General features: G+C 29.7%; 1 protein-coding gene across 1 annotated transcript in view; it reads right to left on the reverse strand.

Moving 5' to 3' along the window:
- Positions 1-280: 280 nt before the first annotated feature.
- Positions 281-19421, reverse strand: part of LOC148306603 (organic cation transporter protein-like) — a 31743-nt gene continuing 12602 nt past the window's right edge. The window contains exon 7 of the mRNA XM_088264646.1: positions 281-357. Within this exon, the coding sequence (XP_088120772.1) occupies positions 318-357 (40 nt within the window). The 3' untranslated portion in view covers positions 281-317. The remainder of the gene's footprint in view (positions 358-19421) is intronic.

The raw sequence follows: 19421 nt of genomic DNA on the forward strand, positions 1-19421 counted from the left end.
TGTTTTTACATTTTTCACATCTCAGTTGATGAAGAAGAATATGGAAGTCTGAGTATAAAGGTCTTAAGACCTGTTACAGCCACAAGTCCTTTAAATACCCAGACTACCATATTCTTCTTCACCTATGTTGATATGTCATATATGAACAACTAACATTTTCTTTTATTAAAACGATTATATTAATTTTATTGATATTATGCATAATATAATTTAAATAATCAAAAAAATTAACAAGCTTTTATTTAATAATAATATTCCCTTTCGTCAATATTGTCTTCCTCTGAAGTGAAGTGGTCACTACTGTGCTGGAGTGATTTCTAAGTGATTTCTACTGTGCTGGAGATCCCAAATTTGATCCTTGGGGTAAAAATAAAATTTTTATTTTTTTACTCTTATATTTATTTAATATAGCCCTGGACTGATGCCCGAAGCGTAAGGCTTATCACCTTTTCTTCATATATTTTAAGATCGAAATAACATTGCTAATCTACCAGTGTTCTATGCACCAATTGGTGTAAATAATGGTAAGAAAAGGTAATTTAAAATTTAAACGAGAATAATAATTGCGTGAAAAAGTAAAAAACAATAAAATGTAGACTCATTTTTCCCAGTTGCCTTAAGTACAGATAAAGGTCTCTGCACATATTAAAACCGAAAATACCAAATATATGCGTATTTTATTATTTACCATCGTATAATGTGGAATTTGAAGTTCCAAACGCTGTATTATGAACGAGATGGACCCTAATTCGATAAGTAAGCCACCCCGTGTGACCACATCCCTCAAACATCGGACCCAGCTGAATAGAATTATTTATCCACCCCTACACAATTATTTTATACATATAAGAGTCTGAAGATACTAGCGTGGTAAGTACCAATACGACCAAAATTGAGATATTGATTAAGAAAAAGCTCTCAAGGGTGTCTGCAATACTATTTATCCAAGTTACAAGTCATTATTTATGTTATTTCTTTTATAAACTGAAGCATAAATACTAGAATCACAAGTATAAGTTTCTCAGCATTTTCAATGATTTTATTGCTTTGGTATGTATTTGGTATGATTTCAATATATTTTTTTAAGGAATAACCCGTAAAGCCTCTACTTTTAGGGGTTTGTCTACAGGTAAAATAGTAAGGATATAGAAAATAAATGTGAAAAATAAATCACAAAAAGCCAGACCAATTGAAAATAAATCGTACTTGAATTTATTTTGCAGTTTGCGGGAATCGAACCTGTGACATCAGTTTCTCAGTTGATCGTCTACCCAACTATGCCATGGCGCTTCACAAGCATTGTACAGTTAAGCGTTTCAAAAATGCGTAGTTTTTATTTTTTCATTTCCGTTTTACCATACTGAGTCATTGCAAAGTGTAGACTGATGAAGCTTAGTTTTTTTGGAGATAGATCGTCGCAGTTTCTTCTTCTTTTTCTTCTTAATAAGCTCTCTGACCTCTACTGCTGGATATAGGCCTCTTCCCCTTCTTTCCATTTCCTCCAGTAAGCCAGTTTTAACCCCCCACAGTGACCTCTTTAGTTTTCCTACGGTCTCCATCGCAGAAATCTTGGGGTCCATCTTGTGGGGTCCTTCCCGTATATGTCCTTCCCACTGCCATTTGAGTTTTCCCACGTGATCCTTGATGTGCTCTACTTGATTTTTTCCTGGTATATTTATTTATTTATTTTAATTTCTCAAGCTAAAACCAAGCATGGATCTTTTCATGGATCGCTGTGTGCACTTAAGTTTCTATGCATTACAGTATACTGTACGCGAAATGTATAATATACAATACATCCATCAACCAAATGTAAACACATATCCTAAATCACAACCTCATTCATCCCTATCTCCACCCGGCACAGGTATTGTCTGTCGTAAAAGTAAACAGGTCGTCACTTCCGAAATAAATTTTATTATAAACCCTTTTTCGTTATCATTTTTCCATCCCCAGTTCAGAGTGAATGGAGCGGATATTTTATTTGATCAACACCTTGAAACCCAACATGGGGTTTATTTTGATGATCCGACAAATACTTAATCAACCGGAGAAATACCTATTTCATTCAATAATGTAATATTACATTATTGAATGAAATAGTTAAATAATGTTATATTACATTATTCAATGAAATAGTTCAATAATGTAATATTACATTGTTGAATTAAATAGCTCAATAATGTTATATTACATTATTGAAGTACTCTACTCGTCTTGTCGAATCACAAAGTCCATGTACATAAATTTAAACACAAAAGCATTTTTGAAATGAAAAATAAAATATAAATCAGTATCAAAACCAACTTTATAATTCATTGAAAATTTTGCGTTAGCTCATTGAAAAAAAAAAATATATATATATATACGTATAAATAAACTTAATATATAAATATATGTGAGTGTTTGTGTGTGTCCGCTTCCGTAGTGATATGGTCAATACGCTCGACTACCGTACTGGAGTTCCCGGATTCGATTTCCAGGGAAGGGGTCCCAAAAATGTGAGTGATTTTTAACTTGAATATTTATTACGTGAAGAGCTGATCACCTTTTTTTATGTGCTAACGATCAAGATAACACTGTGTTAATATGATGCAGTGCCTTATGCACCATAGGATGCATAAGGCACTACATCATTTTATAAGGTAAAGATTTGGTAAGAATATATATATATATATATATATATATATATATATATATATATATATATATATATATATATATATATATATATATATATATATATATATATATATATATATATATATATATATATATATATATATATATATATATATATATATATATATATATATATATATTGTGTGTGTATGTGTATGTTTACAAACGTAATTTGACCCACAAGCATCCAGAATTATATATAGTTATATCAATAATTAAACCAGCTGCATCGTTTCGTAAAAACGAATTCATAAAGAATGTTCTGTTAGGAAAATTTTAACGGCATTGAATTAAATGTTTTTGTATTTTTTATCCGCGTGTAATTACGCTGAAAAATATAACATTCCCAAAAGTTAGTCCTCAACATTTCAAAATTTCGACATTTTGTTTGATGCGCACTAATTAGCAACACGACCCAAATTGTGTTAATCGCCATACACGATCACTTTAAAACATATGTCAAAATATCACATAATCCTTACCGTCCCCCAAAAATTTAACGAAATGAGATAATTTCATCACAAAAGTTACATATATCAAGAAACATATGTCGGAAATGAAATCCTAAACAAAATGAAAATTTGAAATATACATCAAACTCTTTACCCAGTGGATGGATACAGAATATTTTATTCAATACGTATTCGTCAATCTGACGTTGTGACATAAATTTTCTAGCGAAAATTCATCAAATCGAAAAAATCACGTACGTTATCAAAAATGAGTACATGGAGGGGTTCTTTTATTTTGTGATAGAAGATTTGCTCATATATTTTTATCATCCTAGACTGGTAAAAAAAAGCGTAGATCTTGCTTTCATGAATTAAACGATTAATAAACTGGTCGATAAGATGCAATACTCTATGCACTCTATATATTGGCTGTGAATAAAGCTCAGAAGAAAAAGCTTTTCATAAAAGCAATATTGTCTTTCACTTTGAGTATCCCTTCAAATATGAAAGTATTTAACCTATCATGTTGCCTTCATATGATTAGCGATGAAGAATCAACGTAGCGTTAATCCAATACGGTGTTCTTAAATCATTAATTCATTGATCTCATGTAGCAAATAGTTCAACTCCGAGTGTACATACATATATATATATATATATATATATATATATATATATATATATATATATATATATATATATATATATATATATATATATATATATATATATATATATATATATATATATATTTATATATATATAGTTATATATATATATATATATATATATATATATATATATATATATATATATATATATATATATATATATACAAATATAAAGTACAAATTGACTGTAGTCAATCAAATTCCATGTAATTTAAATGCCAATAACTTTTACTACTACATCTTATCATTTTCAATGTTTTCGATTCTTCTTCTTCTTCTTCTTTTTAATGGCTTTTCACCCATCTTGGGTGTTATAGCCAAATGTTTTCGATTTCCTTGAGGTTTTTTAGATTTTAAAATATTTTTATTGCTTCATAATCAGTAAATCTCTCTCCCAAATAAATTGACATTTAAGGAAATTGTTTTTTTTAGTTGGTTTGTAGATAAGTCGGGTTGTGGTCGTATGGTTAGTTTTAGTCACTCCTAAAACAAAATCATAAATATCTCAGATATTCGTTTTATTTTATCAATATTGAATTTCTCATCGTATTATTAATATAAGGTTTCCTTTATTGCTTTTTTTCTAACGCGGTGATGTTTTTGTTTTTCTACAAACAACAAAAATGATTTTTTTTTTGGTTTATAATAAACATTAGTGGTCTTATATAAGTAACAATTTACTAGATTTATATTATCCACTGACACTTCGTGATGGAATTGCATTTTTAATTTATTATTAGATTAAAACCAATATTTTTAGCTTTTCCACTTTTTTTATTTGACCAGCGACCGGGTTTCGACGAAACCCGGTCGCTGGTCAAATAAAAAAAGTGGAAAAGCTAAAAATATTGGTTTTAATCTAATAAAAAATTAACAATTTACTGTTATTTTCAGGAAGCCATGAGCTGATTTAGTGTGAACTAACTACGGGACCACATCCAATTCATAATTTCTATCAATTAATACAATTCTTAAATTTTGGTAAAAGGGATATATGTATTTTTACAGTATAAAAAAGTTAGCCATAGACCACAATTCATTTTTATTTACAAAATCCATACGCTTTATTTAAATTGTTAACTACGTTTGAAAGCAAAACTTAAAAACAATTTTTTTTGTATTAAATAAATACTGAAACAGAGACGGAGTTATTTAGATATTTAAAAAAATAAATACATCTCTACAAGCATACGATTTTTTTAAATTTTACAGACAATCTGCATGTACTTAGTCGAATTTTACTAAAAATATTAATTAGTATAAAAAAAAATAAATAGCCTTTCTAGTAAAGTGGTTAGAGCGTTTGACTACCATTCTGGAAAACTCCTGGTTTAATTCCTATGAGGGTAAAAATAATTAAAAGTGACTTTTCACTTTATTGTTTATTTAATATCATAAGCGTGGGACTTGCCTTTATTTTAATGCAAAACAGTGCCCTATGAACCATTTTGGGTTGAGAAGTGATAGAAAGGAAAAAATTAAAAATTTGATAGAAATTTTAGAACGGTAATTTAACTGTTTTGCATATATTACAAAGGGAACAGCGAAGTTTGTACTTAGAGGCGTAGAGTGGGTAGGAAAGGAAAGTATGAGAAATATGTACATCATAAACACCCAGACTAATTGTAAGCACTTCATTCTTAATTGTAGCGTTTATTGCATTTCTCAGCGTACAAGATAAAAGTTTTAAATGGGACCTCTTAATTTCAGTCAGAAAGATTTTAAGACAAGTTTAAATTCATTTGGCTCCAAGTCTTAAATGTATTTCCTCCAAAAGTAGATTTGGCATTAATTGGAAATCTTATGTTTAAAAATCTAGACGAGTAATTATAATTATTAAATTCAAAAATCATTTCAGTATTTACAAATTGTTTAACTTTTTAATATATTTTAAAGAACGATGAATCGTAATGTAAACGCAACTTGAAAACAAAAAATAGAAAGTATTTATGACTCGTCACTAAGATAACAAACTTGACTTCAAATAGAAGTTACAATAATGGAAAGAAAACTACAAACTACATGTCCATTTTTAGATATTCTTCAATTTGGAAATTTTTGAATGAGTTTAAATGATAAAATTCCACGTTTTGGTATTCACAATTGGTAGAATAGAATTTTACATCTTACGATTTAGCACGTATATAAAGGGAGCTATTAATATTACAAGGCATTTAATGCGTACATCTAAAAAAAATATTGTTTAAAATATATATTATTTTAAATTTTTAAAAGTAAGTTACAATTTGTAAAACATTAAACTTGAAAGAGTAAAACACTTGATGGGTCATTATTGGAATTCTGAAGTAAATAAAAAAAATATGTTTAACCGTCTCAAAACAAATCCTCCAACGCCATATATTAATTTAATATTTTACATGTTAGTAAAAAAATATTTAATAAATTTCAGCTTACCTATACATATGATTATTTTACACATTCACAATTAATTTATCCGAATTAAACGATTCAAAGTTTTAGAATTTTTACACAAACACACGAGTATCTTTTAAGACACAAAATAACATTTTAAGATTAAATACGATAGTAATTGTTTAAAGTCACATGAAAAAAATACGGTTTTGCAAGAAAAACTTTTCTGAAATCTCGCGTAAAAGTTTTATATACTAGGAGCGCGGAGATTGCGTACGGTCGCGGAGCTTTCGTGGCAAGTACTAACCAGAGCTTTCTACAGCGCTTCCCCGTAGACCGAATACGTAGACCGTAGTTCGTCAACTTGTGCGTTTTAGGGGGTCTAATCTCTACCAGCCCAGGAGCATGCGTCACCGTTGCATATACCAACGGTTTCAGCTAAAATATTTCAGTGATATCCAGTTAAATGAAGCCTTCGATTTAGCAACCTGTTAAGTTATATAGTTTTAAGCTTTATTATTAGAATCAAATGGTCATTTTTGCTGCTCTTATTAAAGATACGTTATTTAATTGTTTTACTTGTTTTGCAATATGTACAAAAATAAATGCTTACTTACATCCAAAAATGGATGCAAACTTATGGTATTTTTTATTGTGATTTATCAATTTCGAAACGATTACTAATTTTCAGTTATTAATAATCATTTTAAGTGAGTTTTTCTGCAGTTTTTACATCACATTTTAGGTTTATACCTCATGGTCGAGTGTATTTATTTTAAAAAAATAACAGTGGTTTCAGTCTTTCTCTAAATTTTTAGTATATGGACGAATAAATATAAAGGAATAAAAATCCTAGTAGTACAGTGTAAACATATATTAACAATTTGTAAATAAATATATTCATGTATTTGTGTATGTAATACAAGTTTATGTTATTTTAAAGTAACATCCATAAGTTATAATGTATCGTATTCGTGATATTTATTAAAAAAAGGTTTTTTTTTAAATTCCTTTGCCAAACACACAGATTTTTTTTGTGAGTTTTAGTTTTTATGCTAATAGTTTGTGTTTGCAACTATTTAACATTTTAAAAAAGTTTATCCTTACTTTTTGAACACATTCATAAGTTATTCATAAAAAATATATAAAATGTATGGCAGTCAATTTCAATTTTTAGTCCTCAAGTATTTTTTTTAAGACAGTATTTTTTTTTATTGTCAATTAATGTGTATGTATTATTGTATTGCTCTTTTAAATATTGTGAGTTTTATTTAAATGTACGTTTTATTTGAATGTTTCAAATGGAATAAGTTCAAAGATTGATTAATTTCCTCTAAATCTGTATTTTTTGGACCATTTTCACGTTCCGACCATCCCAGTCCCAGAGGAGACGAATTAAAGGGGTTCTACTGTATTTTCATTTCATGACAGTGATATATTGAAAAATGTAAATTTATCATAAAAGCACATATTTTTATGATAATAAAAAAACATATTGAATTTTTTTATAAGTAAAGAGTTTGAATCACCCAAGATCGCAAACACTATTATACATATGTATGAAGACATTTCATCTAAAGAGAGTGTCATTGAAAAATGTAATACTTCTGAATGGTTGAGGTTGGAGCGAATTCTACTTTATATGTGTCACCATATTCTACACAATCACGCAAAATATGGACCTTTTTTGCCCAACACAATATTTTTATTTCTTAACATATTTTAAATCAACACGATTTGAAAACGTTTTTAAATCCTGTTTGAAAATTGAGTATTTTTAATCCTATTGCTATTTAAATCAGATTTTTTTTGATGTTCAAAAATCGCTCACTCCTTTCAACAACGTCATATATCAAAAAAGGTCAGTATTCAGTTGTGCATGTTTTTGGAATGTCCAGAAAATGTACTTTATCCCAGCAAAAGTGGCATATTTTTAACTTAATATTTACCCGCTACAGGACAGAAAGAGTTGTTTTTGCATTTTGAAGAAAAGGTATTGTTTAATTATTTTTTTAAATATACTTAAAAAATTTTAAATGGAGAAAAACCTTCTGGTTTTACCTAAAAAAATCCGTTGTACAGTAAAAAGTTCAATAAGTAGCTTGTTATTTATTTTTAATACATTTATTTTATTTTTGAACTTTGAAAACGATCTTCTGAAAAATCAAGCTTTTTTGATAAACGACATTGTTGAAACGAGTCAGCGAAATGTATAAACCTTACTATTAATAATACACTAAATACTTTTATTGATAATACAAATACAATGTTTATAATATTATTATGTGCATGTTGGTACACGTTATTTACGCATAATGCAATTATTGCTAATATTCAATTTCTTGAAACATCTAGATATATTGATCAAACTCTATATTTATCTAGAAGATTAAAGAATTTAAGTAGTATGGTTGTCAATCATGGGTAGAATTGGTGAATGTTACACGTGTGTAATCACTTAAACCAACCTATGACGGTGGTAAGCCTAGCAAATGCCCAGAATTCCATATTCCTCTTCACCTTTGTTAAAATGTCAAAAGAAATGTAAAAAATAACTCCTGATTAGAGATAATCCAGATTTGTGAACAAGTAATTGGACACACTCAAAAAAATATATATTTAAATATATATCGACTTGACATTTCAAGTTCGCAATTGTGAATGTGAATGGCACCTTTTAGTAAGATTTTGTTGAAATATTTGAAGGCGTTCGTTTTTTTGACAGTTGATTGGAATTGTATTGGAGAGGAAATTGTGTCCGTTTTCATTGTAAGCCAGGAAATTTTACTTTGACTAGAGAACAGTTTTTTTTTCAGATTCTTAATCGAAAAAAACATAATGAATTGACTGACATGGGGGGAGAGATTTTTTAATACCTTTGCTATTAATCATTAGAGTACACGACTGTGGATGTTTATTTATACAAACTGTTTTATTTATTTAACACATTAACGTTGAAAATCCTTAATACATACATAAATCATCCTGTCTAGAAAGGGTTGCCTAATTATGCCACTTTTAAATCCTTACTGCTATCAACAGCAAATATGTACACGAATTGAACACTTTAAATAGAAAAACATTTTTTAATGATTCTTGCGTTTCTTTTATTTCTATAAATCACATTTCAAAACAACACAATTAACATTTAATTTGAGGCAACGAGTACATAAATTTGAGCTTAAATTTAAAAAAAAACTCACAAAAAATGCACGACAATTTTGCAAGACTTTATGATGATTTTAATACACTGTGTGTTATTAACACTGTGTGTAATTGACTCACAAATTACAAATTCATTACGGATTATTTTTATCACTATGTATTGCTTATAAGCTATTATTACAGATACTATCCTATTACATGCAAATATATCGACTAAATTGTATGTATGGACATGTGGAGCGAATGGAAAATATATGTGGCGAATGTGAGAGGGAAAACAGAATGAGGACGACCAAAAAAGACTTGGCACGATCAGATCAATCAGAACCTAAAATTTGGCGTTGTCAAAAGTCTGCGTAATCGAAGGTCATGTATGACTAGATGTGTGAAAGAGGCGAATTGTGTGTGTCATCAGGACAGAAGAGTGTGGCGTTCCATCCTCTCTGCCTACCCCTGCGGAGAAACGGTGTGATGGTAATAGTTTGATAGGTAGATATTTATATTTTAGATATCTTTTATGTTGATTTATTTCGTAATAAATTGAGTAAATAAACAGAAAGCCAGAAACAATCACATTTGTATACCCCGCGCTCATGGAGGCTTCCCGGATTCGGAAACGTGTAGAGGAGTTTAGTTTAAGAACTTGATCGCCCCATTTTCTCGACGTCTTTTTCCTTTGAAAATTGCGTTATATATCCTTCGGGGTATTGTTTTTTATAACCATTTTCCTCACACGTCAAAACCATCCAAGTAGTCCTCTTATCGGTAATGCTAACCTCGGCTTGATGCCTCACTTCGACGTCCACACATCTATCACGGATTGATTTCACATTCACACATCAGGGAAAAGACTCGGAATTCTTTAAATTTAAATTTATTGCATATGTAATCAATTTCTCTGCCCGTTTTCCATCCATCTAACAATGATTTCTTTTTTTCGGAATAAAAGCATGTAAAAAATCTAACGGATGTTTTTTCAAAGTGACTGCCGAATCAATTAGAATATGTCACTTTTTGGTAACATCTATCCATTGTTAATACGTATATTTATATCTCTACAAGTTTTTTAGTTAATTAGGAAATTCTGTCGAATTTTAATTTCAGGTTACTTAGTAAACATTATTATTTCAGAAATACCACATATCGCTCACTCCTTTCAAGAACGTCATAAATCAAAATTCGTCAATTTTCAGTTGTGTATGTTTTCGGAATGCCCAGAAAATGTACTATATCCCAGCAAAAGAGACATATTTTTAACTTAATATTTACCCGCTCCGGGGCAGAAAGTGTTGTTTTTGCATTTTGAAGAAAAGGTATTGTTTAATTATTTTTTTAAATAAACTAAATATTTTTCGAATTGAGAAAAAACCATCACGTTTTACTTAAAAAGATCTGTTCCATAGTAAAAAGTTCAGTAAGTGGCTTGATATTTATTTTTAACACATTGTATTATATTTTTAAACTTTAAAAACGTTCTCCTGAAAAATCAAGTTTTTTGGTTTATGACGTTCTTGAAAGGAGTGAGCGATATGTATTTAGAAATAGTGGTATTTACCAATTAAAACATAAATTAAAATTCAATAGATTTTTCTTATAAAATTTAAAAAAAAACTTGTAGAGATACGCAATATTTACTAGGTATAGGTTTAGGGTCACGTTATAATAATATTTCATCCGCCTCCATAATGGTTAGCGTGCTAGGCTACCATGCTGTAGGTCCCGGTTTCGATTTCCAAGAGGGTCAAAAAAATATTAGTGATTTTTCATAGATTTATATTATCCACTGACACTTCGTGATGTTGATGTCGATGATGACCAGACTGTCTATGATGACCAGTCATGTCGATGATGACCAGACCGATGATAACCATCATTAGACTGTCGATGATGACCAGTCTGATGATGTCGGTAACGACGAAACCCGGTCGCTGGTCAAATAAAAATAAAGTGGAAAAGCTAAAAATATTGGTTTTTAATCTATTAATATATTTTTTTAAAATTATTTTTCAGTCTATATGACCCTGGACTGGTACAAGCGGAAGGCTGATCACCTTTCCTTCGTGTATTTAACGATCAAGATTACACTGCTTCTATACGATGCAGTTCCCTATGCACCATTGGGGTGCGGATAAGGTTTAGAAGAAGAATAATAATCATAATTTTATACCACTTTGTTCGTTAAATACTATTCGGTGGGCACTTCGTGATATTTATTTGTTTATTGGATGATTTATATAGTGCCGTTTTCATGAGAAATCACTTCAAGGCGCAAGTCGAAGGCTAACTTTCCTGTGGGTGGAGCGCCAGATTGCCTGGTCGAATTTGTCGCATCTGGTCCATTTATCTTGGGTCCATTAAGATCGCATAGGCAACGAAACACGCATTTATAAAGTGTAGCAGAGAAGATAATTAATATTTGATGTAATTATTCAAAACCACAGAAGTTTACCAGCGAAACAAAGGTTTTTTCGCTTAAATTAATGCTAAAGTTGAATAGGAAAATGTTGTGATATATATTTTTTAAATCTGTAGTCAGAATAACTTGAGTAATGCTATCAAAAAATTTACAAAAGGATGTAACAACGTTGATTTTTTTATCATGATATTTAGAATAAAGAGATGTCCATATATTTTTAAAATCAATTAGACATTTGAACAATTACTACATCCTGATTTATAAATATCGTATATTTAAAATAAAATATAAATAATCGTAAGTCTAAAATACTCAGCTTTTTCAAATTGGTACATTTTTACAATATCTCGATGCCAGTTTTTAGGTTATAAACATAATGACATAACGTTATGTTTAAACATACAAACTTATTAAACATAATGACATAACGTTATGTTTAAACATACAAACTTATTAAACATAATGACATAACGTTATGTTTACTTCCGAACAACTGAACATAAGTATATGATTTTCTATTAAATACGAAATTCTCGACTTACGATTGTTTACCTCGTACCTACAGATATCGTGGTTTCATAAATCAGAATACCGAATGGATTGATATTTCAGGATGATTAATGAATTACTGAAATTGACTTTCTTTTAAAGGAACAAGTCGACTCCGGAAAATTATTTCAGCATTGCACGCCTCTATTGAACCCTTAATGCACCATATCTTTGTAAGTCAATATTTACTTCAATAGATATTACAAACGTGAGGGTATTACGACACAATTTCTCGAATTTATTATTAACACACTTAAACTATTTTTAACTGACTAACCAACCATAATACCGCCTTCCACGTAGGTAAGCAAAGAGAATGGAACGCCACACACTCTACTTCACTCAAAAATCATTCACTCATACTCTCCACATGACACAGAACTCTTCCACACTCATGCATTTTTGCATACATTCCCGCCAATTATTCCGACTCCTGATTCACCATTCAAGTATTTAAAATGTTTGGTCTGAGAGATCGTATCCAGTCCACTTTAATTTTTATTTTACTTACTCCTTGCTTCACTTCCAAGTATTTCTGTGAATTTTTTAGTACATTTTGGAAAGTCGTATTTTACAATCACATTCGTATTTTAGTTGAAACTGACAGATATAACTGCCACCTGTTGAGAACTTTTTGTAGAGTAAAAACCTTTTTATACTTGAATATATGTGGAATGTGTGTGTACTTATTCCGCATTATTTTGCGGATTAAAAATTCATTCAATATGGATGCATAATAATGAGAAAGTGATGAACGTTACATAGTGTATAAAATAAAAGCAACAGTACCAGGTCTTAAGCCCTGATAATTAAAAGATTATTCATCTCTGTAGTCTGTAGTTTATTTATTCATTGTAAAAAATAAATAGGTATTAAAAAAATCAGTTAATAAAATTTGGTAACCATATTTTTTTTGACATCTCATCAAAGATGAAGAAGAATATGGTAATCTGGGCATTTACGGGGCTGACGACCGTCATAGGTTGGTTTAAGTGATCACTTTACACACGTGTAACATTCACCAATTCTACCCGTTGTTGACAACCACACTACTCAAATTCTTGGAAGTTCTATATGTATGAACCAATTTTGAAACATTGTTCTTGAATCACTGAAGACATCTATTTGTGAGGTGAAAAGAAGCTTTTTATTGAGCAGAAACTTTTTTACTAGTAGGTGAGGTTCGAATCCTGGATTATAATCACACACATGAGAAACGCCAGATCTGAAATGATCTGGGTGAGGTCGGAAAAGCAAATACTAAGCTTAGCGGTTCTAAGCTACAAGTTGGGCTCCATATGCCGGAGTGTAATAACTTATTTCATTTTGACATTTTGGCATCTCAGCGGAGATGAAGGACCATATAGTAGAACATGTATTTACAATACTTATGACCTGTGATAGCCTCATAGGCTCGTTAAGTGATCACTTTAAATAGGTGTAACATCTATCACTATAGCCATGATTGACAACTACACTACTTGAATTTTTGGAACATTTTATGTGTGAGTTCACGGGAGCTACCTTTTGTTGGTTTGAGAAGGCTTTTATTTAGCAGAGATCTTTTTTATTTATTCCCTATAATGCCTTATATTTCTTTTTATACCCTTATATTCATAAAATTTCTACACTTAATTTAATTATGAATAGTTAATTTTTACACTTTAACTAATTTCTATGTCACAATGATTAAAGAAAACACTTGTTTTTTACCACTTGAGTTTTATTATTGACTACATGTTTCAGAAGTTAAACTTCCATCATTCAGGTCTGTATAATAACTACAGACGATTATACAGACCTGAATGATGGAAGTTTAACTTCTGAAACATGTAGTCTATAATAAAACTCATGTGGTAAAAAACAAGTGTTTTCTTTAATCATTGTAACATGTCTTACCACAAAGTTAATGCCGAAACGATAAATAAAATTTCTCAGTCATTTGGACACATTCAAATTGTTGTAATTTTTTATAATCCTGTTTCTTACCTTACCCTAGATCAGATATCTTTTTTGTAGATATCTTTAATAAATAAATTTTAATAAATTTTCATAATTAATAGTAGTTGTTACTTTACGTTCTCGAGGTACAGGTTAATATAAAAAGCATTGCATATCTTGGATATAAAATTATCTCCAGAATTACAGGTGGTACCTTTTTTGCAAGCTACATTTGCATTTAGAGTTGCTAACAGCTAGGAACGCGTAATTTGTAGATAGAGTAATAATATCAAAACGTAGCTTCCTTTTTCCTTCCATAAACACTTAATTATAGGACATGCTCTAATTGTGTATCCTTAGTTCTTTAGCGAGAATATTTTTTTATTTATTTAAACTTCATGAAAAGAAAATAAATAAGTACATTGGCGGGCTTACTGCTAAGAAGCAATATCTTCCAACCAACCAAAACTTTTTTTAATAACCAATAAACAAGTTACAAATAATCAGCCCTTGTTGATTTCTTATTTAAATATAAATATAAAACACTCGTTAAAGCCCACTTTTTTTAGTATATTAATGTAGGTATTTAACTAGTTTCGCGAACTACAGATGTTTTTATCAGTAGGCGAAAACACAATGTTTTATTTTAAGTGTTTTGCTTTTAAAAAAAATATTCTATTATTAGTTTTTTATTATTATTAAGAACCAAGAAATATAAAAAAAAAACTAACCAACCATCACGCCGCTTCACCGCAGGGGTAGGCAGAGAGAATAGAGCGCCACACCACTCTGTCCTTGCAAACATTCTTCGCCTCTTCCACGTTCATGCATCTCCTCATACATACCTGCCGATTGTTACGACTCCTAACCTGACCACTTTCAAGTATTTGGCATACCTGATCGTGCCATGTTCTAACATTCGCCTCATAAATTTGTTTTACCGTTCTTTCCTCACTCATTCGTTCTACATGTTCAAACCATCTCAACACACCTTTCTTAATTTTATCGATAATGCTTATCTCAGCTTTGCATTCCTTCCTTATTTCACTATTCGCACATCTATCATACATCGTTTTGTTGCACATTCTTCTGAGAGATCGCATTTCGACTGCATTCAGTCTACTTTCATCCTTTGTTTGCCAACTCCATGTTTCACTTCCATACATTAGAGTTGGAACCAGGACTCCGTTGTGCACTGCCAGTTTAGCTTCCGCTGATAGGTTTTTATTTGCTATAACTGATTTCAGTGCACCATTCACTTTGTTCCCAGCATATAACCAAGAAATATATTGTTATCAATAAAGTTTTTCAACTGAGTAAACTTTTTTTCCATTTTTATATGGATTTAAATGAAAATAAATACATTATCAACAGTCTAATTTCGATTACTGCCATCTCATCATCGCATTTTTTATTTTTGTGGCCGTCTCCTGAAATCGAAAAAGAGTTTAATTCAGATAAGTTTATTTACCAGCCCTGTGATGCATTTATCTTATGTATTTTATTTATATCTATCACAAAAAGCTGTTAATTTAATAAAATATTTTTGTTAATTTAAAATAAAAATTTGATGATCCCACGAAATAAATAAACTAACCCCTTTATATATAATTATTTCAGATTTCTAAAAAAAAACTATTATGACATTAATTTGGAAAGATAAAAAAAATCAACTAAATCTCAATATTTTTATATGATACATATACTAGACTTTGAAAAAGTCAAAACTTAAAATACCATTAACGGAAACAAAACAAATATTCCACACCTACTACTCTGCTATGTTCTACTGAGACATGGAATTGCGAGCTTTCGGGAAAGCGTAATAAATAGCCACAACCTCATCATTAAACAGCTTACGAAGTACAGCGCCGGGTCTTCGTTCCTTGGCGCCTGGTGCATAAAGAGTTTATTCTAGATTATGCTGTTAGATAAACACGCTGTAGCTATTTGTTGGATTATGAGTAAAGTCGTGCATCTGAGCCATAGGTCGCCAAAGTGTGGCTCGGGAGTCGCAAACGGATCTTTGACCTTTAAAGTGCGGCTTCAGCACAAATAAAGGCTTTCCGCGAGAAGGCTCTTTGGCTCTATTTATTCATGCGAACAATATTTTTTACGCCTTATCAAAAGCAAACTGAAACATCGTTTTATAGATTAGAACCTGGAAACGTACTTAAAATAACGACATACAAACCTCACTCGGTCTCGAAAGGACATTATTCCCAATAAGCAGTGTTCTTATGGATACCTTTCGTTAAAAATATTTTATCTTATGTATTAAATGTTAAATCAAACACAAATTTTTTGGGTCTTCTTATTTCTATTTTATTGTTTTAAAACACATAAAAATCAATTTTCTGACAATTATTTCGCCTAGTTATGGCATTTTAAAACGAATATGAAGATTAAGTGGACTGACAGTCTTTATATATGTAGCTATACAATTATAGGTACTTCGGTTATAGTTTTAACATGTGCAATAATAATTTACGGGAGACAACAATAGTAAATGGGGCATGTAGGCACGTATACTTATATTCATGTTCGGGGAAAGGAATGTGTTTTTTAACAATAAAATAAAACTTAGCACTCAAAAATCAGTGTTTGATTTAACTAAATGTTAAATATATACATATAATTTTAAATATATACATAAATGTTACATATATAACTAACTAACTAACTAACCATCACGCCGCTTCCCCGCAGGGGTAGGCAGAGAGAATCGAACGCCACACCACTCTGTCTTTGCAAACATTCTTTGCCTCTTCTACATTCATGCATCTCCTCATACATACATACATTTTTTAAATTTATTATGAATGTATATTATGTAGATTTTAATGTGTTTTGTATATATTTTTACTTTAAATATTTTTTGTAAGTGTGTTACATACTATTTTTATAAATAAAAAAATAATGTTTTGAAAAATAGTTATAAAATATCGTTTCAGGATTTTGTAAATTTTATGATATGATTCCTAAATATTTAATGTTATGTACCTTTATTGATACAAGGTAGTTAGTTAAATGTAGTGTTATGATAACAATTATTAGGTTGAAAATAAGGAACTCATTAAAAATATTTTTACCATAAACGAAACCGCGTGAAAGGGAAATTATTAGTGTCAACATTATTGCTCAATTTTCTGTCAAAAAAAATGTCTTTGAAAACAGACGTTAAATTCTCTAAAACTGAGATGACTAATTTATTTGATCTTGTTTCACTTCACTTGCTCTTTAAAATTAAATGATTTTGTAAAACGTCTATTCCTGATGTTCGAACTCTTGATTAAATTAGGACCATGACCTTTTGAGTAACTGAGATAGATTTGAACAAATTTAATGAAAATATATATACGGTAATTGAATAAAAGATATTATAGGTGTCCTAACTCGAAATAAATCATCTATCGTTTTTATACGAAAAAAGATAAGTCTGATCATCTCAGAGCCCACGATCTGGCATCAACCCTGATGCCAGATCAAAATAATCAAAATGATCATGTAAGGCACCCGCCTTACATGATCATTTTATACACTTGTTTAACGTTCACCATTCAACCCATTTTTTAATATCTAAATATAAACAATGTTGTTTACATCTTTAAAAAATCAACTTTAAAGCTTTATATAAAAACAATGCTGTTGGATTCCTTTCGAATTTAAGTTGTTTTTCTATATATTTTAAAGTGTGGCTAACGGTTTATAGCTTACTTCATCTTCTTTCATGTAAAAACGACTGATGATTCATCTCAACACGTATAATTTTAATATGTCATACGTAAGAAAAAATATCCAATGTGTTATATTATACATTTATAATAAATTTAAAAAATGCGAAACACTTAAAATAAAAAAATTATTAAATTCACAAATTTGTTAACTTTTTGATTTTTTTTATTTTTATTTTGAAATAAATAGCTTCATATATTTCTTATATAAAGAACTGATATATATATATATATATATATATATATATATATATATATATATATATATATATTTTTTTTTTTTTTTTTATTATTTTATCAAACTTTTAAAATACCTATACCAAAATTGTCTTAATTCTCGATGCTAAAAAGTTATGAAGATGTCGAATATTTGAAATGTTTATTTTATAAAGTTCACCTAAGATTTTTTGAAGAGAGTTCCGGTCTGTATAATTTAATAAAATTTCTATTTTTAAGTTCATTTTCAAAAATAATTTTGAAGTTATTAATTTATTCAATGTTATAATCTAATTTTTCTCTTAACTGTACAATGTACACACTTAAGGATACGAATTATTACGGAAAGCTTTCAGTAATTAAATATTTGGGTGATTGAACATCGATAGTAATGGATATTTATGAATCTCTTGAAGCTTTTGAAACCAGTCAAGCGCATCGTAAATCTAATACAAGATGAAGCCATTTATTATTTTAAAGGATACTGGGAATATCCTTCAAAGAATGGAAGCTTGAAATTATTATTATCCATGGTTTTTATTATTTTAATATATATTTATTTTTCTATGTAAACTCTTGCATTGCAAAAAGTAGGTACATATATAATACTAGATCCTAATAACACATCGTATATGAGATCTAAAACCTTTTAACCCTTACCCGCACCCAATAGTGCATAGGGAACATAGGGTGATCTTGATCGTTACTTACATGAAGGCAAGGTGATTACTCCTGAGGATAAAATTAAATATTTATTTTCAACCCCTCCCCCCACCAATTCAGCCATGTTTTATTTGATCTCATGTCATAAACCATTTATTTTTGACATAAACGGGTGAAATATAAAATATGAAATCTGGATTCTCAATCATTCTTTGTTCAACCACCCAAAACATTTATTATTAGGTACCTGCAAGGATTTATAATATATTACGGTCTTCGCAAAAACTACAAATGCTTCAATCTTCACCTGTTTTTAATTTACAATCTCTACTTCACTGTACCAACTTTACTTTTAATTTAATTTACCCTTTGCTTTCATTTATTTCTACTTTGCTTTACCTTTCGAATCCGTGATTTTGCTCAGCACAAAGGCGTATATGTACTTACATTGCTTTTATTCACAATTGTTGTTCAAATAATTTATTTTTACGATTGGACCCTATTTTAAAGAGAATGATGGCTTTTTTAGATTTCTCATCCAATCGAAAAAGCTTGTCCA

The sequence above is a fragment of the Brachycentrus maculatus genome, unplaced genomic scaffold, assembly GCF_059751285.1.
Source record: "Brachycentrus maculatus isolate JH-2025_06_01 unplaced genomic scaffold, ASM5975128v1 h1tg000235l, whole genome shotgun sequence".
In the NCBI taxonomy this organism is placed as follows: Eukaryota; Metazoa; Arthropoda; class Insecta; order Trichoptera; family Brachycentridae; genus Brachycentrus; species Brachycentrus maculatus.